Source organism: Anguilla anguilla, chromosome 14 (genome assembly GCF_013347855.1).
Source record: "Anguilla anguilla isolate fAngAng1 chromosome 14, fAngAng1.pri, whole genome shotgun sequence".
Classification (NCBI taxonomy): Eukaryota; Metazoa; Chordata; class Actinopteri; order Anguilliformes; family Anguillidae; genus Anguilla; species Anguilla anguilla.
In genome coordinates this window covers 24,312,232-24,340,050 of record NC_049214.1, presented here as the reverse complement: position 1 = coordinate 24,340,050, position 27,819 = coordinate 24,312,232, and the positions used below count along the sequence as shown (strand labels likewise).

The following is a 27,819-nucleotide window of genomic DNA, read 5'->3' as shown; positions in this document are numbered from 1 at the left end:
TGGTCTCTTTGATCGTATGTATACGGAAGTAGGCAGTTGGGTAACAACATGACAGTATCGTATCTGTGTGCAGTTTCTGTGGTCGCTTGCAGAGGTTAAACGACCTGTACACAGTAGTACTCCATAAATTAATTTACGCAGAATGGTCAATATCGGGCTAAGGAAGGTCGATGACGCGGTGGCCGCAAAACACCCGGTATGCGTTCAGATATTTGTCGTAGTGTAGTGTTAACAACATACTTGTTAATGTAGATGGCAGATGCTATGGATGTGTAGCTACGGTCGCGGTTTTAATTATGAACCTGAGATCACCATGCAACAAACCTCTTTTAGTGGGTTATCATAGTCCGATTTTCTTTATTGCTGTTACGATTAAATAAAAATGCGGTTGAACAAATTGCTATGTAGCTCATCGGGTCACACTAAAATACAAGCTTGGACTGCAAGCTCAGTCCGTTTACGTATAGCTTCTATATTTGTTTAGATCTATGAACATTTTGATCCAGAGTTTGACTGCGCCAAAGCACCAGGAAAACTGTCATATTAACTGGGAACGGTTTTCTCTTTAGGGTTTGCAACAGTATAGCGCCTGTCAGTCTCACGCCTTCATGAAAGGGACGGGTACATTTGTACTGGGTGAGTTGCGAGAATTACTCCGATCCCGTGCGGTTATCGCGTGATTCGCTTTTTTTGGGCCACGGTTAAATGGTAGCGCATTCTCTCTCCCAGGCACGGGGCTTCTCTTGTCCCTACAGTACATGCTGCAGAAGAAGCTTCCGTACCCGTCACAGTGGAGCCTCCTGCTGTCTGTAGGTGAGTCTATCCATGCGATGTGCGCGCGTTCATTGCTGGAACCCCACATATTAACACGTGATTAAGTGTATGGTGTTTTTATATTAATTTGTCTCCAGTGCCTGTACCGTTTCATCTTCATCCCTCTCCCTCCTCTTCCTCCCCCAGTGACTGGGTCAGTGTGCAGCTACGCAGTGACACGCAGCGAGACCCAGAAGTGCTCTGACCTGTGGATGTACTTAGAGACAGGAAGTGTTCCCGACAGAACACCACACAGTAGGTCTTGCGCGCAGTGCATGAGTTTGTATGTAATTAATGTTTTTGTGCATGCATGTGGGTGTGTATGCACATGTATGTATGCACGTGTGTGTAGCCTGTGCATGACTGTGTATGCATGTGTGTGTGCGCGTTGGTCTGATCAGTGAATAAACTGAACTTCCACTGTTTCCATTGCAGCAGAGGAACCAGCTCAGCCCACAGAGCCCTCTGGCCCGAGAACCACACAGTATGGGGATGTGATGGAGTGACTGACTGCCCCCCCTCATTCACACACCCTCGCCCCCCCCCCACCCTCCTTATACATACACCAGCATCACTCACAACATAGAGCTGGTGCTAAAATTCACTAAAGCATTGGCAGCTTATTAAAGCTTATTTATACATCAAAAATTTTTAAAAAAAGCTATTTCTCTGAAATACACAATGTTTCACCCCCACAATATTTGTGTAGAGTTTGAATCTACTTTTTCCAATAAAAAACAAACTGAAGTTCATTTCATATCCTCAAAATAAAAAAAAGATGTTTACGTGTTAATGGTTCTGTTTTAATGGTCTTAGTTTCATCTTTCTTTGTTCTGTGTATTGCAGATTTATGATTATGTGATTATAAACAAGAATGTCAGTGATAGGGACTCCTTAATTCTAGTAGTTATGATAATATTCAGACTAAAAGTAAGAGTTTATTGGTGTTGACCAATCTGTTACTAATCTGAGCAGAGACCGTGGTCCATTGCGGTTTGTTGAAATTTTAATGTAAAGTACCCTTTATTGTGTGTGATAATGGCAGCATCCTCACTTAAAGGATGTTTTTGAATTGGAATTTGATGGGCAGAATGCTATAATCACATCCACCAAGAGGTGTGCAATAAATTAAATGGCTTTCATAGTTGTGAGCCGTTTAATTTTATCACCATCATAAAAAAGACAATTTGCTCAATCCATCAGCAGTTTGGTGAACGAACCTTTAAAAAACAGCAGAGCACTGCGGGATCCTGTGGCTATGGTAATAATTCTCCATAATATTGCAGTTTCACGACTCAACATATCTGCATGTCTGTAAGAAACAGAACAGCTGGATTTGGGAGCAGTTAAACACATTAAAAGGAGTGTCGTGCAGAATAAGTAATTTACTTAAAGGAAGCCGGGGTTTTTATTGGTATGGCAAATCCTTTTCTTATATTGCATTCAATTGTTGGGGATTGTAATTGTAAGCACTTGATCCTGTATTATTTGAAAGCATCAACATGTCTGGTTGTAATAATCCTGCAGCTCCATAACTGTCCACTAGTGGCCAGTAGAAACATTTTTCTGTGAAACACCAAGAAAAGGTCCCATTTAAGCAACTGTATAATCCAGTCTGGGACTAAACTACTTTGTTTTAGTCCACCCGTCACCAGCTTTATTTTGCCATGAAGACCATGCATAGTATTTATTTTTAAATGATCTGGGGGGTACCTGGGTTATTAGTGGGGAGAGGGTTCTCAAAACAAGGACCTTCATGATGCATAAGGCATTATGTAAAGGACATAGTTACTTTTGCCTCTTTTCCCACTGAAAATCATAAAGAATTAATCAGATATGGCAACCATGTCCAGTTCTGTCAGCACACCTCCCAGTAATTACAGAATATTGGGTAATAACTATCCAGTATCAATAAGTCACCTGCTTCTTCATACGCATTTAGAATACATTGTTCATGCATTGTTTTATAAATAGAGACCCTGTCAGCCCTGAACTCTCGACTCTTGAGCTTTTGGAAACTGTAGTTGTAATTACCACCAGCATGTTATTTCGACTCGTTCTCTTCTCTTTGAAACACTGTGTGTGAGTGTGACAGCATCTTTCTTGGAGCATAACATTTGGATTTGAGTGTGTTACAGATTAATTCAGCATTTATTCTGTTTTTTTATTTTATTTTTATTGTCACTAACCTGTAATTATCTCTGGATAAGTAAGTATAAACATTATTGTTTTGGTCAGACTGAAAATCTTTTATTGGTTTAACACAAATAAAAAAAAATAAAAATAAAACAATTTCTTTTACAATTCCAAAACTCAAGAAAGTGTTGCAGTTGTTGAGCAATGAGTAAAAAAAAAAAAAAAAAAACAGGGAAATCCTGTGTTTAATGGTGATGGAAAGCAGGGAGTCTTCATTAAACCCACAACAAATGCCATTTATGCCTGTCATTGTAAGAAGCCTATAGAACAGATAATGTAGGTAAACAAGGCAATGTATATGCATTTCAAGAAGGTAACCAACAAAAAAAAATCCAGATAATATTTACAAATATAGGATACTTATGAATAAACTAGTAGATTACAGAACCAACACAGTGCATGCTGGGTTACAACACCACTCTTTTGGGGCCTTATTGCACACCAGTGTGAAGCTTTATCTGAATGAGGTCAGGGGGTACAGAAGTTTTAAAAGAGTGAGAGTCTGTGGGGATTGTAGTTCTTTCTGTCAGAATCCCTTAAAAAAAGTACCAAACACTTAGTGCAGTGTTAAATATGGAGCAAGGGCCACCAAGGCATAACCAGCCACAAAATCAGGTCAACTATTTCCCCATAAGCTTAAAGAGAGAACTAACAGTGAAAAATAAATGGTCCAAAATCCACAACGGCTCAGCTTCATTCAGTCCAAAGGGTATTTAAGATTTTTAACAAGTTTTTACAATGGACCTTTCTCTCCTTATGCACTGGAAGCAGTTCTTTCCAAGATCCCATTAATCTTCCTAAAGCTTAAAAGCTGAGCAAACATTTAACAAATTTTTTTGACCAATGGAAGCCTGGAAAATGATTAAGGTAATGTTTAATTTTGCTTAGTAGGAAGGTCAGCTTTTACGCTGATGCCCAAGAGGAAAATCATATAGTTACAGACACAACAAGGTGTGGCTCTGAACCAACATGAGCTAACCCGGAACTGCCCAAGGGCTGGACCGACAGGCTGGCTTTTTACCATGAATGAGATGCAGCTTTACTTTAGACTGCAGTTCTCCTTGTGCTTTAGTTCAGAGAAGAACTGCCCTTCATATCGTCTTCATATTCTAAATATTTAATTGTTGAAACATTAACTATATATTATTAATGCATTTCAGTACGTTTAAACAAAGAAATCATATTTTAGTACACTTTCACAATTTTATTACAATGTAGAGAGAACACCTACCTACATGGAATAAAGTGAAATAAAATAAGTGTTCTCTGCAGAATGAAAGCTAGAGAAAGACACAGCACAGTCATGGGGCTGTTTTTAACACAGCAATGATGTAATGTCTCAACATTACATTACATTAGAATCATTAGAATCAGCAGAGTGACGTACAAGTGGAGAACATCAGCGTTACTCTCAGGAATACAAATCCTTCATTCAGCATATTTGAAATCAGTAATGTACACATATCCTTGATTAAAAATAAGGATGAGAATTTCTGGTTTTATTCACTGATGTCTGTTTTGGCGCAGGTGAATGTAAATGTTACGGACTCGGTTAAATTTTCAATACTGGAGAGGAATGCTCACTCGTTTTAGTTTGATAAAGATGATGAAAGTCCAGTGTTTTTAGAAAAGGGTTCTACAGTACTACTGTTCATCGCTCCGGATAAGAGCATCTGCCAGATGACTGAAATGCAAAGAAAAAAAGATCGTCACTAAATGTGAACAAGAATCCAATTGCAGTCGTCTGAAACTCCTGTAATGTATGGGAGGCCTGGGGGGGGGGGGAGAGAAGCTGTTGGAAAACATGAGTCTGATTATCTGCCCAACACAAGCATTTCTGCGGGGGGGGGGGGGGGGGGGGGGGGGGGGGGACTGCTCTCTTCAGTTTGAAACTCCGCTATTGGTCAGCTCAAATAAAACATGTTCTTTCATAGAGTCATCTTTCAGTAACGGGACCCCTCTGCACCCTGAACCAGATGTAGTGCAGATCCCGCCACTTTAATGCACGTTTCAGCTCATTCAGCTGAACAAAGGGCCTGAGCCAACCGCACTGCCAGATAAAAGCACGCATTTGACATTTTGAGGTCTCTCCCAAAAAAGATAAAGTCATGAATTAAATTCAATCAAATATTACTGTAGCATGAATTCAGACCCAATACTGAATTAATGATTACTCAAGGGCAGTATTTGGTATTTGGTCTAATTTTTGAATTTTTATTATTAATGTGACAAAACAAACCTGGCATTAGTACTAATTTCCTGTACGTGTTGTTGGCATGTCTACTCCTTTTAATCCCTACTGGAGATACTCATTCAGAAAGCAGCCCTGTCCCACTGCTGCAGTGTAGACCTGTGTTTCGGGAGGGGGGTACAATCAAGCAGCCAGACAACCAGATGGTCCCTTTATTCCACTCTCAAGCCCAGCAGCTCAAGTGCTGCTGAGGACTGCGCAGCTGGAGCAGCTGTTGCAGACAGACTGCGGTCACCATTATCGGCATGATGCAGTCCAAAGGATACTGCGCACACACACGCATGCAGAGACACACACACACACACACGCACACACACACACACACGCACGCTCATACACGCACAGAGACTATGACCAAGCCAATCACCAAACAGCACGCAGCCAATGACCTTTCCAAATGCTCTACTCAGTCCTTCAGAATAAACAAACCCTGTCGATACAACAGCCGTTATGGGCCCTTTGAGTTCAGATGCACATTCACACACAGCACCTGGGAGCACCTTCACAGCGAGCAGCAGCAGGACTTTGGAACAGAATAAGGGAAAGGGTGTGTCTCAGTCACATGACTAAACAGCTCTGAGGATTATTAACAGTCTCACATCACACTCTCACACACACACACACACACACACACACACACACACTCACACACTCACACACACTCACACACACTCACACACACTCACACACACTCACACACACTCACACACACACATTATCCCCACTCTGCTATGTTAATTTGTTCATTAAGGTGTGAACATGTGGGGCTGACAATACGACCATTTGGCTTTTGCCCCCCCAACCCCCACAACCCACACCCCACCTCAGCTCTTTCCCAGCCCACAGAAGATCTCAAACCCCTCGTCTCCAACTGCCGATAAAATCTGAAATCTGCTTCTGCTGACAAAACAGCAGAACAGTTGTGCTCCAGTGCATCCTGCTCCACAGTGATACCAGCTTATGCACTATGAAACAGAGAATAATCTCATGCTTAATCCCAGCAGAGCGGTCCCGGAGGCTGGCTGAGATCGCGTGTCCGTCCGAGCCGTCTTCCCTGCACTTTTGGGTGGTTTGTTTGCATACAGGGTATTATGTGTGAATGGAACCATGTCTGGGGCGTGGGGGGGTGGGGGGCGTGGGGATTAAAGCCCGTCTCCCTGGGCACTTGGGCCTGGGAGATTAATAATTCAGCCGGCAGGGATTACAGAAAGAGAGAGGGGAACGGTGAGAGAAAGCGGTCCCTCTGCCACTCCTGGCTCCGTGGGCCACCTCCTGCCCCTAGAGCGGGGGGGCATCTCATCCGAAAAGGGCCGGTGTGGGTGCAGGTTTCTGTTTCAGTCCTGCACTATGACACTTGATTACATTAATTAATCCTGGTCTTCAATCAAGTTGAATCAGGTGTCTTAGAGCTGGGACAAAACAAAAACCTGCACCCACACCGGCCCTTTTCGGATAAGACTGGACAACCTCCTGCTCTAGAGCAACTGATCCAGGATCAGAGGACCTGACGGAAATCCTCACCCATGACCATTCAGTGAGAAAGGGCGAAGGCTGATCCAGGGTGGGAGACTAGCACTGCCACGGTCAGGCTCACAGGCACACAATTCACTTTCTCCCTTTGTGCAAACACTCACATGTGTATTTCAGCCAATGGCGTCAAGAGAAATCCACTATGAGGTGATTCTCAGGAGGGTAAAACACACAACTTTCCAAGCATTCTAGGGTCATCTGTCAGCTGTTCCAGACATATATCCATATGGAGATGCAAAAACAATGAAACCAGAAGATTCAAGTTTAAGTTTGTGCTGATAAAACTAAATATAAAACTGAAATAGTAGAAAATCCATACAGTACCTATGTGGATACTTAATTCTAAGATAATTTTATTGTGTTTGAAAATGATGAAGGAGGCAGACTGGACTAACACTGGCCCCAAGGGTTTAATTAATGCCCATATCTCTGCTGCACAGTGATCAGTGTCAACTTGTGAGAACTGAGATTGAACGATCTGGAAATGATGTCTATTCCTGAAAATTAATAACTATAAAAGGATACAAGGGCAGTCATGATAGCTTAGCTGTGATAATAATTTATCCTGTACTGACCCATCAAGAAAAATCATAATAATCAAAATACAAATGCTCTCTAAATACAAATGGAAAAGGACAGGTGCAGCACAAAAACAGAACTTAAATTTTTTTTTTTCAAAAAAAGAAAAACACCAAAAATGACAACAGTACAACTCTGTTGAATTTCTTTCCTTAACGACTCGGATGATGTTACATATCTATTAATTAGTCTGATTATGTTTCCTAATGCTAGCTCCAATATTCTGGCCCAACTGAAGATGGTACTGCAGCACTGAACAAGACAGAAATTCAGCTGACAATCCAGACCAAGCTGTAACTGTAATGCAGAAGAGAACGATTTCTAAATGTGAATATGGAAGCCACAGGCGTTGCGAGCCGTCACTGGGGGCAGATACCTGTAGAGAGGTACCCTGTAATTACAATGCTACCACATGAGCTGCGTTCGACTCCCTGGAGACTCTGCAGTCTTACGTTCCGTAGACCCATTTTTTAAATCCGAATTATACAGTTTTTCCATCCTATTTCAAGGGTAAGATCTCCACAGTTCCCGTTACTCGATAGATGTTCTTTTTTGGTGGAACTCACTCAGTGTACACATTCTAAATTTATCCCGCTGGACATGCACTCATGCACATTATAAGAAGCACCCACAGGCACTGAAAATGTGTCTCATAGAACATAAGCCTCCTTAAAAAGCCTGGTTCCTTCATTTTTCAGCTGATAATAAAGTTGCATTAATTTTATTCTGTATGACATCACAGCCCTCTTTAGAGGAGCTCAGAGAGCAGAGTCCATCTCCAGGCGAGCGGTGCAGTGATTAGTGCGATTGTTTCAGCTCTTGATAAGAGCCTGAAAGGTCAATGAGGAAATACTGAGTATTCACTCAGTGAGGTCTGTACAAACTGAGGATCAGTGAGGTCTCCACTGATTTGGGACCAGTGAGAGACAGGGGATCATGAGCGGGGAAACAGAGGAACACAGGGAGAAAAACCACTCACTTTCCTGCACAAATTCCTTCAATCTCTTCCTTCCTTGACCTTAATCTCCTCTCCACCAGCCACCCACCTACACACACGTAAACACATACACATGCACATACACACACGTGTATACAATCACACGCACGCACTCACACACCATATCCGTGCATTACTGCGCTCTGATTAAGACTGCAGGATGTGGAGGGGATAAGGCTCTGGCCCACCGCTCACGTTCTTCCTCACATGCACACTGACATGGCCTCAGGGAGACAGGAGGGCAGGGAGAGAGACGGGGCTAGGGAGAGCAGCACCGGCACACTTAATGAGAACGGAGGGAGGAAGAACAGGCAGAGAGAGTGAGTGAGTGTGTGTGTGAGAGAGAGAGAAAGAGAGAGAGAGAGAGAGTGTGTGTGTGTGTGTGAGAGAGAGAGAGAGTGTATGTGTGTGAAAGAGTGTGTGTGTGTGTGTGTGTGTGTGAGCGAGTGAATGCAAGACAGAGAGAGAGAGAGACAGAGAAAGACAGAGAGAGAGTGTGCGTGTGTGTGTGTGAGAGAGTGAGTGAATGTAAGACAGCGAGAGAGACAGAGAGAGAGAGAGCAGGCAGTAATGGGGTCTGTGCAGGTGGTTTGAGGGCTGAGAGTAAACTTGTGAACCCACTTAGCGCTGAATCTGCGCCTTGCATCTAACTCATCTACCCTGCAGCATGCTCTGAGCCCCTACCCCCCTCCCCCCCCCCCGCACCCCCATTCCCAATCACACAGGTACAGAGATCAAGGCATCACACGGCAGAGAGACACAGCGAACCGGTGCTCGGGGTTCAAAGCCATGCTGAATGGCAGTGACGGCAGCTTCAGCAGTCATCTGTGAGCCTGTGCCAGTTATTCTGCAGCGCCGTGGAGTTCAGCTGCTGACACCGCTTCCCCGATCGACATGTTTACACCGATACCACTGCCTGTACTGCCCCCAGCCTTTCCAGTGTGATGTATTGCTACAGTGGGGGTGGGGGCTTGGTTAAGTTCAAATAAGGGCGCGTCCCTGAAGGCAAATCATTTGACGATCAATTTCACTATTATTTATTAGACAGATAAGCAGTTCCAAGGTGATTTGAAGTGATATTGTTAATAAGGGTAGAGGCGTATTAGCTTAATACAAGTTAACTATAAATGACACATCTCAGTACTATTAATACTGTAATAACTCAATGACTGGTGTCATTACACTGTTATAAGCAAAGCACTGTGACCCAGAGCTGCAGGTCAACAAACGGAAAAGCACAAACTCTGCAGCCATGTTGTGGCAGTAAAACTCATCGATTAGGGACTTGGGTTGTGAATGAGGGGCTGGAGTGAGGTACAGCTATTGGTGCAGAATTTTCTGGTTACCCACACAGATTCCTTCAAAAATAATAAAACCAGCCCAAGAACAGCCGATTTATGGAGGGCTACTCTTTAAAAATGATTAACTGAGTACGAACTGATGAGAATGATTATATTTTTAGGAGCATAAATTTGTGGTTAATAAAGGTAAAATAAAGGCTTCCAGTCCTTGAGTTTCTGCTGAACAAAACTGCCACCGCGTGAGCGATTACAAGCCCACTTCGTCTCATGGGATCTTTCACACATCAGACTGAATTGTAATGACTGCATTTTATTGTAGATGCATTTATATAGGACACGCTTCCCGTACATTTTTACAGTTTAGTGCGTGTGTACAGCTGGGTATTTTATACAAGTAATGCAGGTTTGGTAGGTTACCCTGCCGAAGGCCAGAGTATCTTTCTCGTGCAACGGGTGTGAAATGAGGTCTTGGATGAATGCTATGAATTCAAATAACAAAAGCGAAAACTCAAACTATTGTTTGCTTTAAGATTCTACCAATCACAGCACGGAAACTCACGACACGACCAATGGCAGCACAAATCTAAAAAAAAACTGCGCAATGACGTTAGAAGGGCGGTCCTGTTAAAAAAAAAGTTGCAATCCTGTAGAACAACTAGGAGGTGAAGGGAGAGTGTACGGCAATATTTATGTGCTGACGGAAGAAAGATTAGAAGGAAAGTTTAGTTTCGCAGTTCAGTTGATTTTACGCAATAGATTCTCATTATCGGACTATCCGGATTATCGATCGACTGATACATGGCTTTGATCGCGAATGATCGAAACTGCAAACTCGGTGGGTCGGCGGCGACATGCACTAGGATTGGTGTCAGGAGAGACTGCATCCCCAGCAAAGCAAGCGGCGGGATAAATATCAAAATGCAGCCTGCAGAAGCAGAGTTCTCAACGGACGGTTTGCCCAAAGCATTTCTCCACAGTCTGCGGACTTTGTTTGACATCTTGGATGACGGGAAAAGGGGCTTTGTCCACATCTCGGAGATTGAAAGTCGCTGGGGCGCAGACACACAGGACTTACCCGGCGGTGTGCTGGAGTGTCTGCGAAGGGTCGCCCCACCGCACGGTTACCTAACTTTCGAGCGCTTTGTTGCCGGGCTGCGACACTCAATGCTCAACCCACACAACGATCATCTGAGGCAGCAATCTACCATTCAACAACCGCAAGTTCTCACTCAACCCGCCGGAATGAAGCCCGCTCCGCCAGCGTCACACCAGGCGCCCACGCAGAAAAATCCGGGCGCCGTCCCCGGCAGTTCGCTTGGACACTGGGGCTTGGAGAATAAAGTGCGCCCGCTGGGTCCCAGCAACGGCACCAATCTGCACCACAGCCGAAACATTTCTCACCAGAACCACCCCAGGCAGCACGAGGACTTGACCTGTGGGTATGCACCATTTATCAAACCTGGAGAGTCGCTGCTGTACCCCACCTCAACCCCTGCGGTCCCTGGTTGTCCGGGGCGCTACACTAATGCGGGATATGAGAGGACAGGCCGAAGTTTGGAAAGAATTCCAAATGTTGCCGAAAGCAATTCTTATCGGACGGATTCTTCTAGAACTGCGAAACAGCCGAACGCGCACCAGAACCGAGTCAGATCTATAGAATCGCTTGCGCTCGAGTCGCCGCACGTCCAGAAACCAAGTAAGTTTACATAGCGCCTTACACTTCTTGTTTGAATGAATGTCCACAATTCTTTGTATGGAACCTACGTATATCAGTAAATATAAATGAGATCCCTCTGACTCAAATTCACATTAGGGTTAATTTAAGTCAGGTAAATCAAATGAAATTTATTTGTATTACGCATTTTACAAACGTGTCACAATACGCTTTGCAATGTCCAAAACCCCCATCAGAGCAAGTATAGGTGACGGTGGAAGGAAAAACTCCCTGGGTGGGACCGATAGGAAGAAATCTTGGGAGGAACGGAAGGGGGAGCCCATCATCCTCTGGTCCGTACACGTTAGTTACAATAGTGGATTCAGCGTTTATTTGAAACTAATACACTGAATACACTGATCGCCCTCTAGTTGCTAGAACTCTAGACTAATCCAACTAATCCAACAGTCTCAAAAAGCCGGCGTCACGCGCGCTTTGTGTTGATGACAGCTGGTCTAAAAGAGCATCACACAATCGTTTTACATCCACTTGCATCGTAAAGTGAGGTTATGGACTTACAGTACTATGATTTTGCACAGTGCCAGAGTGAGACTATGCTCTCGCGCTGATGCTGTCCTCGCTTGCTGCTCTGTCGCTTTATGCTTGTCTGCGCGCCGCGCGGCTCCGAAGTGGCGCGTCATCACTGAACTGCGATCGTATCTGGAGGACACTTTCTACTGCTGTCACTGAAACGCACTCCGATTCCCGGTAATGGGATCAGATCGTTATTAATGGGTCACAGCGCTTCTGCTGCCAGAACCTCGGTGTCTGAAACGGGGAATAAGCCAGCGCACACACACACAACTACTGCCTGAATGTTGCATCCACAAGAGGAACTGAATTTCACAGCAGTTCTTGGGTACCAGACTGTACATGGATGTGAATATGCTGGTTCTCGCTGTTGTGGTGGTCTGTTGGTTTAAAGCCTCAAAGCTGCAGAATCCAGGCGTTTCACTTGTCAGGGTGCAGCGGTGTCGAACACACTGGATCCCCCTTTTCTTTTTGTATTTGACTTGAGGTGCCAGACAGGGCTTTCTATATCACAATGACCAAAAATGCAGTCCGATTCTAGATTTGAAAGCATTTGAATGCACCTGGCATTGCTGAAGGTGGTGCAGATTATTCACCACTCCAGAACATCCTCCCTTCAGTCAGTGTGCTCAGCATCAGGAAGGGTGGCTGAGCACGTGCAGACTCTCGGGGCAGCCCCAGTCTGCTCAGCTGCCCGGAAAACAAATATTATTCCACTGAAGGGCCATTTGTCAGCTGCCTGATCACTGATTGTCATAATTAATGATTGTTATGATGAGCCCTATGAGATCACAAATGTGTGATTGGAATGTTCTTATTGGAATATTCTAATGCTGATGTAACAGTCACTACTGGTAATTAAAGTAATGAAGTTAGAAGCTATAACATGGACTTGAAGAAAAAAAAACATTTAAAAAAAAAGTACTCAAAGGGTTCAATACACAGGTGCTCTAAAGGCAGGTGAAAATAAAAACACAACAACCCTAGACTTGCTAAAAGTTAAAAAAAAATATCAAAGAGCACTTACTTGCTTAGCTTCCAAGTTTGGTCCTTTATATTTCACTTCATTATTTGCATTGTCAGCACCTTTGATTCATCACAACTGCTATTGAAAAATCAACAATCTTCTCTCTCTTCTTTTTCAGTTATTGTCAAAGACAGCGCATTACTGAGTAGATACTCTCTTTTGTTTCATCATTTCAGCAGTCCCATCCAGTGGGGTGGAGATATTTGTGATGTTTTTTTTTTGTTCTCTTGGGTGAGGGGGGTGTCTGTTGACCGATGGACGGCAGATCAGTGCAGTTGGGCTGTTTGCTTTTGGGGATGGGAAAGTGGTTACCCTCCTCTTATGGGTCCCGGGGCTGTTGGGATGGACTGAGGGGCAGAGAAGCCCGGGGGCTCCTCGCGCTTATGGCAGACTTGCACAACTCTGGTCTTGGCAGGCTAAAGCCAGGGAGCGTGCTTTTCATTAGCCTTCAGCTCTTAATTGCTTAACTGAGTCAAAGATCTGTTGGACTGGGGCTACTGGCACAGTCGTCTCCTTCTCACTTTTTAGATCTGAGGCCGGGCTGTTCAACATCTATGGAACAAATATGCCTTTCTGTGGAGTGGCACACGAATTACATGAGCGCATGCGTGTGTGTGTGGTGCTGTATTTTTCCTGGCTGGGCCCGTCTGAGGTGCTGTAAATATGTGGGTGTCACCAGTGACCATTCTGAGGGGGTTCATGTGGTTGTGACGTGATGAGCTTAACAAACCAAGAGCAACAGATTAACAACCAACTACAAGCTTAAAAAGTCCCTCAAACCTTCTCCTCCTCTGTTTTTTACTATCAGGCTTTATCCTCACTGTTGATTTGTCAGTGATTTCTCACACACAGTTTACTCTTTGTTTCTCTTTCCCTCTCTCCCACATTCTGTTTTCTCTTTCTGTCTCCCCCTCCCCCTGTTGACTGGTGTAGAGATGCTATACTCCTGTACACACTGTTATTGTGGGAGTGTGGTTGGGACGGAGGCGAGGGGGGCTTGTCCCAGCTTGCTGGGAGTTACGAAGTTTCCTGGGACACTGTAAAAGAGCTCACCTTTGCAGATAGGGGAGAAAGCCATCCCAGACATTTCCCCCCATGTCTCAACACAAATTAACATGTCATTTTGGACACAAGCGGGACAGGACAGGGAAGGGGGCCTCTTTTTAATCCCCTTTCGGTTGCAGTGGACAAGGAAACAGCTTCATTTGGGAAGCGCAAATGTGGAGAACGGGTATTAAAATAATGCTTAAAATGGAAAGCTAGGTCACTGCATGGCTTAAATGGTCTGAAAGGTGCAGTGAAGCACTTCCCTGAAACATTCAGGAATGGAGGCCCGGTAATGTAACTGAAAGCAGCTCTGGTTTTCTGCCTGGTCCAAACTGGCTTCAATAAGTACTGACCCAAACAATGACCAGGGGTCAGCCACTGTCAAAGCTTTTTTAGCATCCTGTTTGGAATTTGGGTTTGATGAATTTGCCAGAAAAGAAGCTTAATAACGTTATTTGTTTATTTATTTATTTTAATATAGAACTTTTTTTGGATAGAAGGCTGACTGTTAACTAGTAAATGGACACAGAGTGGTATGATTATGATATATTGGACTCTTAGAAACCTGTCGGTTTGAAAGGCAAATTACTAATAATCCTGGGTGTGGAATGTGCACTTCTCCTTGTGTTGAAAGTTAGATGGGCAAATTGCACACACACAAGACTAATATGAGTAAATGGTGTTGGTGGCGTGGTAAATATACTGGGCTCATGGTGTGGTGAATGGACTGGGCTCATGGTGTGGTGAATGGACTGGGTTCATGCCATGGTGAATGTACTAGGTGAGGTGGCAGTACTGTCCAGCCTGTTCTTTTGGGCAGAGCTTCAGATGTACATCAGTGAAGTTCTTCACTCCACTCTCCTGTTCCCCACAGATAACCCTCTGCGTCACTTCAGCCAGCCAGTCTGGCACCTGCACACACACACCTCCGGCTTCGATAACAGCATCTAAACTTTGCAGTTTTTTTCTCGCCCCTCTGGCTCTAAATATTTCCCCTCTGGGAAGAAAAACCAGTTCTCTGCTTCATTATCTGAAAACATTAATTCCTTGGCCTTTTGAGGAAGTACCGCCAAACTCAAAGGCCTTGCATTTTTAATCTTTTTCTAATTCTGTTGATGGACCAATGTTTTCCACTGAAGTTTCGCTTCTGTAAGTCCCCACCCACCCACCCTTAGGTTGCTTAATTAAAGTCAGTGGTTCACATGTGAAGCAGTGCTTGCAGTCTGCTGCCCTCTTTTGGTCACTATGTTTAAAGTGTTCCAAATACCAGCGAGTCACCTGACCACACTACCGCCAACAGCCTCTGACAGCACGACAATCCTTAAACAATCCAGGAAACACAATGCATTTCCCATGATTTACGGTTCTGCTACTCTTACCTAATTTAATGACTTACTACCTCTAGTTGTAGCTGTCTGCGGCAAACCATGAGATTTATTCCTTGCTGCATATAGTTTTGAGCCCGAGTCATTTTCATCTGTCACGCATGCACGGTCTATAAAGCTGAACGTGGGTAGGTACAAAGCGCAGAGGGAATGCCTTTCAGCGATCTTATTACTGATAATCCTTGGCTTGGGTGCGCAGGATGGCTTTGTCTGACATCATGTCTGCTGACAGAGGATGTGATTTTGTGTGCCCCATACACACACGCACATACACACACACACACTCTCTCTCTCTCTCTCAGCTTTTAGAGCTGTGTGAGTGGACGTGTTTTTACGTCACAGCTGCTGTGAGGCTCATGGTAATGCTGATCCTCTTCCTCTCTCCCTCCCTAGGTGCAGTGGAGGGTGGGGGGTTGCCACGGTCACAGAGTGAGACCACCACAGGATTGGCTGGGTCCCGGCGTCACGGGCGGAGCCGCGATGAGCAGAGACGTCACACCATCACAAATGGAGTCGACTACGGAATGGTGCGAACGCACAAGCGCGCGCACGCACACACAGATACACACACAGACAAGCGGTTCTCCGACCATTTCAATATCTACAGGTTGTTCATGAACACCTAGATTTAAACATTCTATTTAAAATTTTTATTTTACAATTTTCAATGGAAATTTTAAGTTGGTTCCATCCCCATAATGCTTCCTGCCAATTTTGTCAGTTGTACCTTCTGTAGTTCTGTAACACAACACAACACAACACAACACATAACAACATAATGAGAACAGGCCATTCAGCCCAACAATGCTCACCATTTTCCTGACTTAATAGTACCTAGTGCTCGGATTGCCAACAGACTACATATTATCTAACACTGCATCAAACTTGGTCGTGAAAATCTCCAGAGTTTCTGCCTATAATATGTGACCTGGCAGGCTATTAAATACGTGGACAACTCTACATGAAAAAAAATCTAATGTCTGTATGGAATTTACCTTTTGCTAATTTCCATTTATGTCCCCTTATTCTACTAACAGAACTCAACATGAAGAATCTCTTGTAGTTCACTTTGTTAATCCCCTTAATGAATTGAAAAGCCTCAATCAAATCACCCCCCAGTCTCCTTACGAAGCTTGAAGAGTTTAAGCATCTTAAGTCTTCCCTCATAGCTTTTATCTTTCATACCTGGAATCAATTTGGTTGCCCTTCTTTGAACCTTTTCCAGAGCCTCTATATCTTTCTTGTAGTATGGTCCCCAAAACTGCACACAATATTCTAAGTGTGGTCTAACAAATGTATAAGTATAAGATTAACTTCCTTGGATTTATACCCAATACTTTTGGCCATATGTCCCAGCGTCTTGTTGGCCTTTCTGTTTTTTTTAAATTTATTTATTTATTTTTTTAACTGCTCCAGCACAGTGCCTAGAACCTGAAAGGCTTTGATCAACCATTACTCCCAAGTCTTTTTAAAATTGAGTACATTCCAAATTTGTTCCTCCCATAAAGTAATTCTGCCCAATGTTTTTATTTCCTACAAGCAGAACTTTACATTTGGCTATATTAAATTTCATTTGCCAGGTTTCCACCCATGTCTGGATTTTGTTTAAATCTTCTTGAATTATTTTACTAGATTACAAACTATTAGCTGGGCCTCCCAGTTTTGTATCATCTGCAAATTTGACTAATGTACTTTATGTCCCTGTCAAAATCAGTGATATAAATAAGGAAGAGCAGTGGTCCTCCCAGCACTGATCCTTGTGGGACTCCACGGACTCCACTTCCCACAGTTCCCTGCTCACAGGTAGCTGTGTGTAGGTTGCTGTGCGGGAAAAACTGACTGGGGAAAAAATTCTGTCTGTAAGAAATCAGATGCAATGCTTTATGAATATAGGGTTTTGATGGATAGGCTGCTTGAAGGGTTTTGATGGTCAGGCTGCTCTAATGCGTTATGAATACAGGATCTTGAATGGCAGGCTGCTCTAATGCGTTATGAATACAGGGTTTTGATGGACAGGCTGCTCTAATGCATTATGGATACAGGGTTTTGATGGACAGACTGTTCAAATGTGTTATGAATACATGGTTTTGATGGACAGGCTGCTCTAATGCATTATGAATACATGGTTTTGATGGTTAGGGTGCTCTAATGTGTTATGAATACATGGTTTTGATGGACATCCTGCTCTAATATGTTATGAATACAGGATGTTGAACGGTAGGCTGCTCTAATGCTTTATGAATAGAGTTTTGATGGATGGGCTGCTCTAATGCATTATGAATACAGGATGTTGAATGGCAGGCTGCCTGCTTTCATAAGGTTTTCCCTGTGCACTCATTCAGTCTGCATTATTCCACTGCTGTCCCCTCCCTCCCCCTCCCCCCATTTCTGTCCCTCCCCTTCTCTGTCCCCCTCTCTTTCACTTTCCCCACTCTGAACTCCCCCGTCTCATTTTCCCCAAGCTTCTCTCTTCTGCTCTCGGTCTTCCTTCTCTCCTCACGCTCTTCTTACTGTCCGTCTCTGTCTTCGTTTTGGACTAAAACCACCCCAGCCCCCCCTCCCTCACCCTGGCCTTTGGACCTCATGGTAATGAGCCCGGTCGGGCCCAGGGGCCTAGAATCAGGGGACTTTCCTGGCCGGCCCGGCCCAGCCTGGACTAGCATTTGGGCAGCCTACACCACTGTCTTCATCCCCCTGAGCAGCAGTTTGTACAGCAGCAAGGCGCTGCATTTTTTCCTGTGGGTGAGTGAGAATTACAGTGAGAGTGAGAGAACGAGAGAATCAAAATTGGGGAGAGGAGCTAAGGAAACAGGGCGTACAAAAATTCCGTTCAGTCCGTGTGCGTTTGTGTGTGTGGCCAGCGGAGCTCATTGTGTCAATATTTATACAAGCGGTTATGAAGGGTCAGAGGAAGATAAACAAGTGTTAACTGAATTGACTATTGGTGGTGTCAGTGCCCTGTGTGAGTGCCTTGGCAGCAGAGTTTGGGGTTGTTGAAGCATTAGTCTGGCAGTCCTGTGGGGGGTTTTGGGTTTGGAGTGGTTACAGCATTAATCTGCCAGCCCTGTTAGGGGTTTTGGATGATTATAGCATAATCTGGCAACCCAATGGGGGGGTTAGGGTTTGGGGTGGTCACAGAATTAGTCTGGCAGTCCTGTAGGGGGTTTTGGGTTTGGGGTGGTTACAGCATTAGTCTGGCAACCCTGTAGGGGGGTTTGGGGTTGGACAGGTCTGCTTGCTGGCCTGGTTGCCAGCTTTTGGTTTCTGTAGCTTTCTTTAGGCTTGTTCTTGTGTTTTCAAATGGTTTCCATGGCTACAGGGCAAGCATGCTTGCCAGGGCAGGACTGGAGAATCATGCCACTCTTTTGTTAGATGTTGGGAAATTGGGTAATTAAACCCTGAGCATGTCTAATGTGTCAGATTAATACAATTTGCACCATAATAATGCATTTTACAGGCCAAGGCTTTTACTTTTATACACCTTTATGTAAGCTCAGCCCGTTTACAGTAATGACCTGGGGACAGCGTGGATGTGGGGTTCGAGTGAGCATGCAGCTGTCAGATATGAGGTCACCAAGTGTATCACTGCAAGGAAAACTCCAGTCTCTCTCAGCAAGATGGCTGACAGAATAAAGATATGCAAACATATGAACTGAACAGAGCCGGCCACACCGCAGCAGCGGCTTCACGGGGCCTGAACGAGGGGGGATCACGACGAGCGCGCCGTTCATTCGGAATGAAAATATTATAATAATCAAATGTCTGTAACCACAGTGACGGTGAGGCTGGTTACTGCTCGCCCTGTGACTGTGCCTTCGGGCTGTTTAAATCAGCTCTCATTACCATGCAGACTGCATACATCCAGAGCTTTCCACACCCCCCCACCCCTTTACTATCCCCTCACCCTCTTTGTGTCCTTTCACCCCCGCCCCCCCAGAGTCTTTGTGAGAGCAGGGTTAACTGACTCAGTACTGCCAAGTGACAAACCCTTTGCAGAGACATCGGCAAATGCAGCACTGATCACTGCACAACACTGATCTCTCCATAGCACTGATCACTCCACAGCACTAAACCCTACACAGAACTAATCACTCCACAGCTCTAAACCCTACACAGAACTAATCACTCCACAGCACTAAACCCTGCACAGTACTAATTACTCCACAGCTCTAAACCCTGCACAGCACTAATCACTCCACAGCACTAAACCCTGCACAGTACTAATCACTCCACAGCTCTAAACCCTGCACAGTACTAATCACTCCACAGCACTAAACCCTGCACAGCACTAATCACTCCACAGCTCTAAACCCTGCACAGTACTAATCACTCCACAGCACTAAACCCTACACAGAACTAATCACTCCACAGCTCTAAACCCTACACAGAACTAATCACTCCACAGCACTAAACCCTGCACAGTACTAATTACTCCACAGCTCTAAACCCTGCACAGCACTAATCACTCCACAGCTCTAAACCCTACACAGAACTAATCACTCCACAGCACTAAACCCTGCACAGTACTAATTACTCCACAGCTCTAAACCCTGCACAGCACTAATCACTCCACAGCACTAAACCCTGCACAGTACTAATCACTCCACAGCTCTAAACCCTGCACAGTACTAATCACTCCACAGCATTAAACCCTACACAGCACTAAACCCTGCACAGCATTAAACCCTACACAGAACTAATCACTCCACAACTCTAAACCCTACACAGAACTAATCACTCCACAGCACTAAACCCTGCACAGTACTAATTACTCCACAGCTCTAAACCCTGCACAGCACTAATCACTCCACAGCATTAAACCCTACACAGCACTAAACCCTGCACAGTACTAATCACTCCACAGCATTAAACCCTCCACAGCATTAAACCCTACACAGCACTAAACCCTGCACAGCAATAATCACTCCACAGCACTAAACCCTACACAGCAATAATCACTCCACAGCACTAAACCCTACACAGCACTAATCACTCCACAGCACTAATCACTCCACAGCAATAAACCCTACACAGCACTAATCACTCCACAGCACTAAACCCTACTGTCTCCCCCCCCAGCTGAAACAGATGAAAGAGCTGGAGCAGGAGAAGGACTCCCTGCTGGCGGGTCTGGACGTCGTGGAGCGGGCCCGGGAGTGGTACCAGAACCAGATCCAAAATGTGACCGAGCGACAGAGAGCCATGGGCCAGAGCAGCCAATGTCCGGTGAGGGAACCAACCCGGCAAAATCCTCATGGATTGAACTCAAATAAGGAGAATGAACCAAGACTACCATATCAAAATATTTAACATGATCTAAAACATGATATCCTTACATTACCTAAGCAAAAAACATGACATCCTGACACGACATTACTCCCGACATTACTAAACGAGTGCTTTGTGGACATTTTGCCTCTTAAAAATAGTATGTTGGGCATTAATCATTAAAGCTCACAGCCCTCTCTCATTCATTCACAGGATTTCTTCACAGAATCAAGTCAGACTCGTCTGAACGCCATTCTTCCAAAATTACAGGAAGTTAACCGCAGCCTTAATGACCTCATATCCTGTTCCGGAATGGTGAGTATCTGTGTTAGAAGTGATGAATTTGGAGGGAGGAGATACAGTCTTCTTTTAACTGAAAATGGTGGTGGGTGGGGGAGTTCTGCACGGAGCTGCTAATGAGATGACACACACTTGCCACAAATTTGGGGAATTTGAAATCCATGAAATTACTTTGATGGAGTTCAAGTGTCAATTTGCTTGGTTTAGGTGCCTGAAGTTATTTCTGGCGCAGTAATAGGTTTCTGTTTAACTACAGTAATTGATGAAGTTTAAAAAAAAAAAAACAGCTTGAAAGCAGCTGAACAGTTAACGAGGCAGAAGTCAGTAAACATATTTATTTAGCTTTGTTTGACCGGAGTGAATGTAAACCTCCGGGTATTGGGTCTGGTGCACAGCAGTGCAGCACATGATTGGCTGTAGTGCCACACAGGGGGAGGGTTGCAGTTGGTTAGGGCACACGCGGTCCTTGCGGTGCAATAGCGCCACCTCTGGCCGATTGAGGGCCTGCAGCCTGCCTGTTACCAGCTGCATTGGTGCAGTCCTTCAGCGCAGCACCCGCGCAGCTCAAATGCAGCACTGTGGAGTGAAAAGCACAGCCAGAGGCTTCAGCAGGGGGTCATATAAACGCGACTGGAGCAAAAATAAATTGTGTGTAGATTCTGAATTTTAAACTATTAAATGATTATTAGTGTCTATATTCCATTCATTTTTTTAAAGCTAGTAAGATTTGTTTACACGGTGGGTAAAAGTTTTTCAGAAGTTGTCATTTTAGTTTGGTAAGTTTCAGTTTAATGCAGCTGTGTACGAATGCAACAGTGTTGAGTGAATGTTTGTACAGTTGCCGGCTCAGGAAAAATACTTGTGCAGTCTTGTCCAAGACTGGCAACAATACTCTCCATTGTGAATAAACTATGTACATCAAAAGACTGGTTTTCCCCTGGCTGCTAGGTATGCAACCAGCCAGGTTTCTTCAGAAACTTTAAATCAGTTTGATTTAAAAGGATGCAAAATGACACCATGAAGCTTCTTCAGGCGTGACGAGTCAGGCAGTGGAGCTGGAATATTTGTCTTTGGAAAACTTACATTTGGAGTCAACAAAATCTAGAGCAACTGGTTTTAAGTTATGGTGTAGCTAGGATACCATCATCTGTGTGTCTCCATCTCTCTCTCACACTCTCCCTCTCTTATTCTCACACTCATTCTCTTTGACTCTCTCTCTCCAGCCCTTCACGGCCTCCGGCACGTTGGCCTCCGTTCCCCCCAACCCTCAGCCTGCCCCCCCGCCGCCCCCACAAGCAGTTCAGAGACTGAAGGATCAGAACAGGCTGCTCACACAGGTCAGATACCTGCCCCCCCCCCCCACCTCTCATTCTCTTCCTCTCCCATCTCCCTCGCTTTATTCACCCACCCTCCCAATGTGTAACCGTTGTCCCCCGTCTCTCTCCCTCCATTTGCCAGGAGGTAACAGAAAAGAGTGAGCGGATCACCCAGCTGGAGCAGGAGAAGTCTGCTCTGATCAAACAGCTGTTTGAGGCTCGCGCCCGGAGCACTCACGACACCAGCGCCCTGGACTCCACCTTCATCTGACCCCGCCCCCAACAACAGCACCAGCGCCCTGGACTCCACCTTCATATGACCCTGCCCCCAACAACAGCACCAGCGCCCTGGACTCCGCCTTCATCTGACCCTGCCCCCAACAACAGCACCCTGTACTCCACCTTTATCTGACTCCACCCCCAAAAGCAGTGCCCTGGACTCCACCTTCATCTGACCCTGCCCCCAACAACAGCACCAGCGCCCTGGACTCCGCCTTCATCTGACCCTGCCCCCAACAACAGCACCAGCGCCCTGGACTCCGCCTTTATCTGACTCTACCCCCAAACAACAGCACCCTGGACTCCACCTTCATCTGACCCCGCCCCCAACAACAGCACCACCACCCTGGACTCCGCCTTCATATGACCCCGCCCCCAACAACAGCACCACCACCCTGGACTCCGCCTTCATCTGACCCCGCCCCCAACAACAGCACCACCACCCTGGACTCCGCCTTCATCTGACCCCGCCCCCAACAACAGCACCACCACCCTGGACTCCGCCTTCATCTGACCCCGCCCCCAACAACAGCACCACCACCCTGGACTCCGCCTTCATATGACCCCGCCCCCAACAACAGCACCACCACCCTGGACTCTGCCTTCATATGACCCCACCCCCAACAACAGCACCACCACCCTGGACTCCGCCTTCATATGACCCCGCCCCCAACAACAGCACCACCAACCTGGACTACACCTTCATATGACCCCGCCCCCAACAACAGCACCCTGTACTCCACCTTTATCTGACTCTACCCCCAAACAACAGCACCCTGGACTCTACCTTCATCTGACTCCACCCCCAAAAGCAGCACCCTGTACTCCACCTTTCTGACTCCACCCCCAAAAGCAGCACCCTGTACTCCACCTTTATCTGACTCCACCCCCAAAAGCAGTGCCCTGGACTTCACCTTCATCTAACCCCGCCTATGCAGTGTGCTGCCAAGGATTTGACAGGACTCCTCCTAAAAAGGCAACACCTTTACCTTTACCTTCAAAGTGTCAGTGACCACACCCAGTGCCGACAGCCTTGCTGAAATGAGCTCATCACGAGACATTCGCTGCGACTCGGGAGCCAGAGGGATCACTGCACGGCTCATTTTCATGGAGAATTAGGGTTCACATTTTGCACGTTGCAGTCTTCCTTTAAAGCAGTTGCTTTTCTGACACTTATTATTGAACTTGAACCAGTGCCATGAATGTGTCAACCTGATGAAAGATGCTCTGATCTACACCACAGTCTGAATTAGGATTTTCCCTTTTTTGGAAGGGAATCATGTGATCCTTGCAGGTTTCACACCATAATCTGTTCTGAAAACTCCACATGGAATTTCATACATCTGGAGACCTTCTAATTTTTTTAAATCAAGCAAAACATGGTGCAGCCGTCCCTAGTAAGGTCATGGGGGCTAGCGGTGTTGCACAGCATGTGTTTTTCTGTGGTGCACGTGGCGCATGAGCAGAGTACCCATGGGACTTTGAGCCAGGATTAGATGTTTTGGTTCTGAAAGGGTTAAAAGCACAAAAAAACCTGTTCTTGGAAATACTGTGATTAATCTAACAGGGAATGCTGGTCTCTGACCAGTGCAGCCTTCCTTACCCATCAGGTAGACCAGAACCTGACAAAGGCAGCACAATTTACTGCTCGAGAGACAACTGCTCAGCTAATCGGAAAGAGGGTACGTCTTCTGAAGACTGTTAGAACAGTTCGGCAGGACAAAAATAACCAACACACAAGCACAGCATTACTGCTTTGAAAAGATTTCATTAGGAAATCCATTTATTTTTTTTTGACTACTAATAGATAGTGGCATAATATATAGTGGGATATACAGTGATATGTCACTTGTAAGAGATCATATGCTGTTGCTTATGAAAGCTTTATGCAGTGCCAATGCCATGACTACAATGCATCCCTCAGGGCTCTACGCTAACATTTTTCCCAAGGGGTACATGTGCTTCTATGTTGAAAAATTTAACAGCACACCCCCAAATTTGTAGATGTGTGCTAACTGGAAAAATAATTTAGGAGCACATCGATTTTCAGGAGCAAATGCTCCTAAATTGGGAGCACTGTAGAGCTCTGTCCCTTATGAAGAGGTCATATGACAGTTAATTTAATGGCAGGTGCATGGCCATGTGTTAATACCCATCGTTGAGACTTCATTGGTCTCGGTTCTAAATGGACCCAGAAGAAAGGAGGGCTAAACCCATTTCCGGTTGAGATGAACGTGGCCATGAATTTCGGACTCTGAGGTTGCGAAATTGGCACACCACATCCGATAATGCCAATTGCTCAATAGGTAATGATAACTTTTTGTTATGGGGTGGGTGGGTGCAAACCGAGGGGGAATCTGATTGGTGTTCTCCTGAGTGGAGGAGGCAGAGCTGGAGAGGGAGGAACTTGCACGTGGAGGAGATGAGTGTGGTGTTTTGCAGAATGTGCAGATTGGAAAAAGAATGTAGCTGGATGTGAGAAGCTGAACCCTAGTTGGATAAGAGGGGGGGGGGGGCATGTTATAGGAGTCCCAATGCCACAGCACTACTTCCCATTGTGTGTGTGTGTGTGTGTGTGTGTGTGTTCTTGCACTGTCTCTAACATATGACTCCAGTGCAGATTCAGTACGCAAAGCTATTAAATTACACACCATGTCTGTTATGTGGTACGACTGAAATATGCACAAATTCTATTCAGATAAATAAAACTCCGTTATAAACTTGTTTGTAGGACCAGAGTCCATAGTTATTGTACCATGTTGCCCTGTCAGTTTCTAGGAATGCAAGAACTTTGACTTCTCCAAGGAGATGTTATGACCGGAAAAATGTTCTGCATGAGTAAGAAGTTTTTTTGCCTGGGGGGGGGGGGGGGGGGGGGGGGTGAATCAGGTTTGTCTAGATTAACACGTTTGTAGCGTTACTTTTGGAAAGTCCTCCCAAGGCTGTGATCCTAGGGCAAGTGCCTGGAGAGACAAGAAGGGCCCTAATGCTTGTGTTTGGGTTTGATTTCATAAGGACATCATGCGCATCATCCAGGCATGGAAGTTCATAGGGTAGTACCATGTGACCAGGGTTGACCACGCCCCTGTCCAATCCTGAGAAGCTGCTGGGGTTACAGCAGACACAATCGGTCTTGTCCGTGTCAGTCTTATTTCATTGTTTTTCCTCCAGCCTCCTGAATGTCATACTGTTCCTCTGACTGAATGTGTGTGCTTGTATCATTTCTTCTATATTTTGAACAGAGTTCTCTTCTTTACTCTGACTTAATAAAACTCCAATGCATTGGCCCCTGGGCGCTATATATGCTATTCAGTGTGTGTGTGCGTGCGTATGCGTGCATGTGTGTGCGTGCATTCATGCATGCGTGTTTTTATCATGTAATAGATAGTCCACTCCCTTTACCCTTCACATCACACGACACCTAAAGTTTTATGAATGTGTTTTTAGAGACAGCATTATCCAAATAGATATTTTTGCATGCCTTTTTTTCTGGTTGTGATTTAAAGGTCGCTTTGAGTGCAGCTCTTTTTTTGTTAAGTGCACTGAAAACATTGGAAACCTTTACTAAGAGAAAACATAAATGCATAAATATATTAAGTTACTTAGATTTTAAAAATCTGTTTTGCATGGATTTCATGGAATGGAATTTTGTTTTGAACTGGGGAAATCTTTTTTTTTTTTTCCAGGTGGTTTTTAAATATACCTGGCTCTTATGAATTAGCCAGAAAACAGAACTACCAGTTACCACAGAAAAACCTTATTTCAAAAGGCTTTCTGAAGGCTAAAAAAACAAACAAACAAAATGAAATTAATGAGAACTTGCTTGTTCTGACTCTTGACACTAGTGATAATTGGTTTAACAGAGGTTAATAAAGGTAATTTAGATGCCACTTGCCTCAGTGGAAAGGTGTGTGAAAGCTACAGAAGCAGGTGAGAGAGTAAGTACAGCAGAACAGAGAAGGGAGCAGGGAGTTCGATGCAGTCGTATGCTCATTTATACACTACACCCTCTCATCTACTTTTCTTGTGTGTAAAATATGTCCCACTATTGCTGTAAATAATAAAATACCATGTCTAGCTCTGAATTTATGAGTGGTTTTTGGTTGACTGCAACTTAATCTTTTTCTTCCCCAATTAACTTGCCCAGTAAACTGTCAGAACCACGCATGACCAATGGTAAGACAAATAATGGAAAATGGGTTCTTTGTCAGGCAAAATGACTCAAACTGGGATCTTTCACACATTGAGGGTTACATAAAGAACCTAATTGGGGTCCTCTATGGAGAGTTAGAGGGAAGTCACAGACTCTTTTATTCTGAATGTAGCTGGCCATTCAGAAATCAAGCTTCATCTGGTTTTACTCTATAAGCTTTACCTGCACTTGGGCTGATAACGCACTTGCGTTTACATACGCTATATAAAGCCTTTAAAAGAAACACAATGTTTAAAGTGCGACCACTAAGGGCGATTTCCATATCGAATCAAAGCAATAATGCTAGCAAATTATAGTACTGACTTGTGTGTGCATGAGTAAGTGGGCCAGTGTGGCATTCAAATGTATTCAAAAAATCACTGAAATGGTTCCACATAATCCTGAGGGATGTTTTATTGGGATACATACACCCTGGTGTTTGCATACAGATTTCCATAGCGTCCCATATTTCTAGGGATGTCATCCGTGCATATATGTAAACATCCATATCAGATTTCTTTCTTCAGTTACCAAGTAGCCTAACCCTAGAATTCTAAAGCACCAAATGTGTACTGTTCACTTCACTCAACTTCTTAATGCCCCAACTAGAATAAACCCCAACACTCCATCTAATTATACTTTACTGGATGTTACCCTGACAAATGCAACTCATAAGTATAGTTCCACTGGTATCTTCTCAAATGACTTTTTTGATCACAGTGCATGAGTCGGAAATACAAAAGCCCTTATTTACACAAGAAATTTCAAACAATTTTAATGAGCTTGTTTTTTTGTACGACTAGGCATCCAGGGATTTTTTACCAAGCATCACTGATTCCGGATGTACACTCCTGGGCAAAAAAATGGGTTAAGCCCAAAATGGCAAAAAATTAAACTTTTAATAGTCCTAACAACAAATCATTGGTCAGAAAATTAGCAAGAATTAAACAAATGTACTCCTGAGACCTCCTGTGTAAATGGTGGTTTGCTCGTGAACTGTTTTTGCTGCAGAGAACTGTTCGGGGAAAAGCTAGAAACAGGGAAATTCACTTGTACAGTAGACAAATTAACAATGTCAAATAAGAGTCATGTT

At 44.7% G+C, this 27,819-nt stretch overlaps 2 protein-coding genes and 1 long non-coding RNA gene across 3 annotated transcripts in view; 2 read left to right on the top strand and 1 right to left on the bottom strand.

The window, feature by feature from the left end:
• The window catches only part of LOC118212724, a 52,137-nt gene that overhangs the window by 11,763 nt on the left and 12,555 nt on the right, over positions 1 to 27,819 (bottom strand). The window lies entirely within an intron of this gene.
• Positions 8 to 1,606, top strand: tmem141 (transmembrane protein 141). The gene is made up of 5 exons (XM_035390929.1): positions 8 to 196; positions 570 to 636; positions 730 to 813; positions 961 to 1,068; positions 1,249 to 1,606. The coding sequence occupies exons 1-5, from the start codon at positions 143 to 145 to the stop codon at positions 1,317 to 1,319; spliced, it is 384 nt and encodes a 127-aa protein (XP_035246820.1). The 5' UTR covers positions 8 to 142; the 3' UTR covers positions 1,320 to 1,606.
• On the top strand, positions 10,315 to 26,611 carry sapcd2 (suppressor APC domain containing 2). The gene is made up of 6 exons (XM_035390919.1): positions 10,315 to 11,363; positions 15,765 to 15,898; positions 20,451 to 20,597; positions 20,853 to 20,954; positions 22,163 to 22,276; positions 22,398 to 26,611. Exons 1-6 carry the CDS (start codon positions 10,466 to 10,468, stop codon positions 22,524 to 22,526), a joined length of 1,524 nt encoding a protein of 507 aa, XP_035246810.1. The 5' UTR covers positions 10,315 to 10,465; the 3' UTR covers positions 22,527 to 26,611.

Bases quoted from the DNA above. Each gene is read 5' to 3' on its own strand.
- tmem141 (XM_035390929.1), top strand. From the start codon at position 143: ATGGTCAATATCGGGCTAAGGAAGGTCGATGACGCGGTGGCCGCAAAA. The intron at 637-729 runs GTGAGTTGCGAG...TCTCTCTCCCAG, and splicing joins GACGGGTACATTTGTACTGG to GCACGGGGCTTCTCTTGTCC. The intron at 1,069-1,248 runs GTAGGTCTTGCG...TTTCCATTGCAG, and splicing joins TCCCGACAGAACACCACACA to CAGAGGAACCAGCTCAGCCC.
- sapcd2 (XM_035390919.1), top strand. From the start codon at position 10,466: ATGGCTTTGATCGCGAATGATCGAAACTGCAAACTCGGTGGGTCGGCG. The intron at 15,899-20,450 runs GTGCGAACGCAC...CTCCCCCCCCAG, and splicing joins ATGGAGTCGACTACGGAATG to CTGAAACAGATGAAAGAGCT. The intron at 22,277-22,397 runs GTCAGATACCTG...TCCATTTGCCAG, and splicing joins AGAACAGGCTGCTCACACAG to GAGGTAACAGAAAAGAGTGA.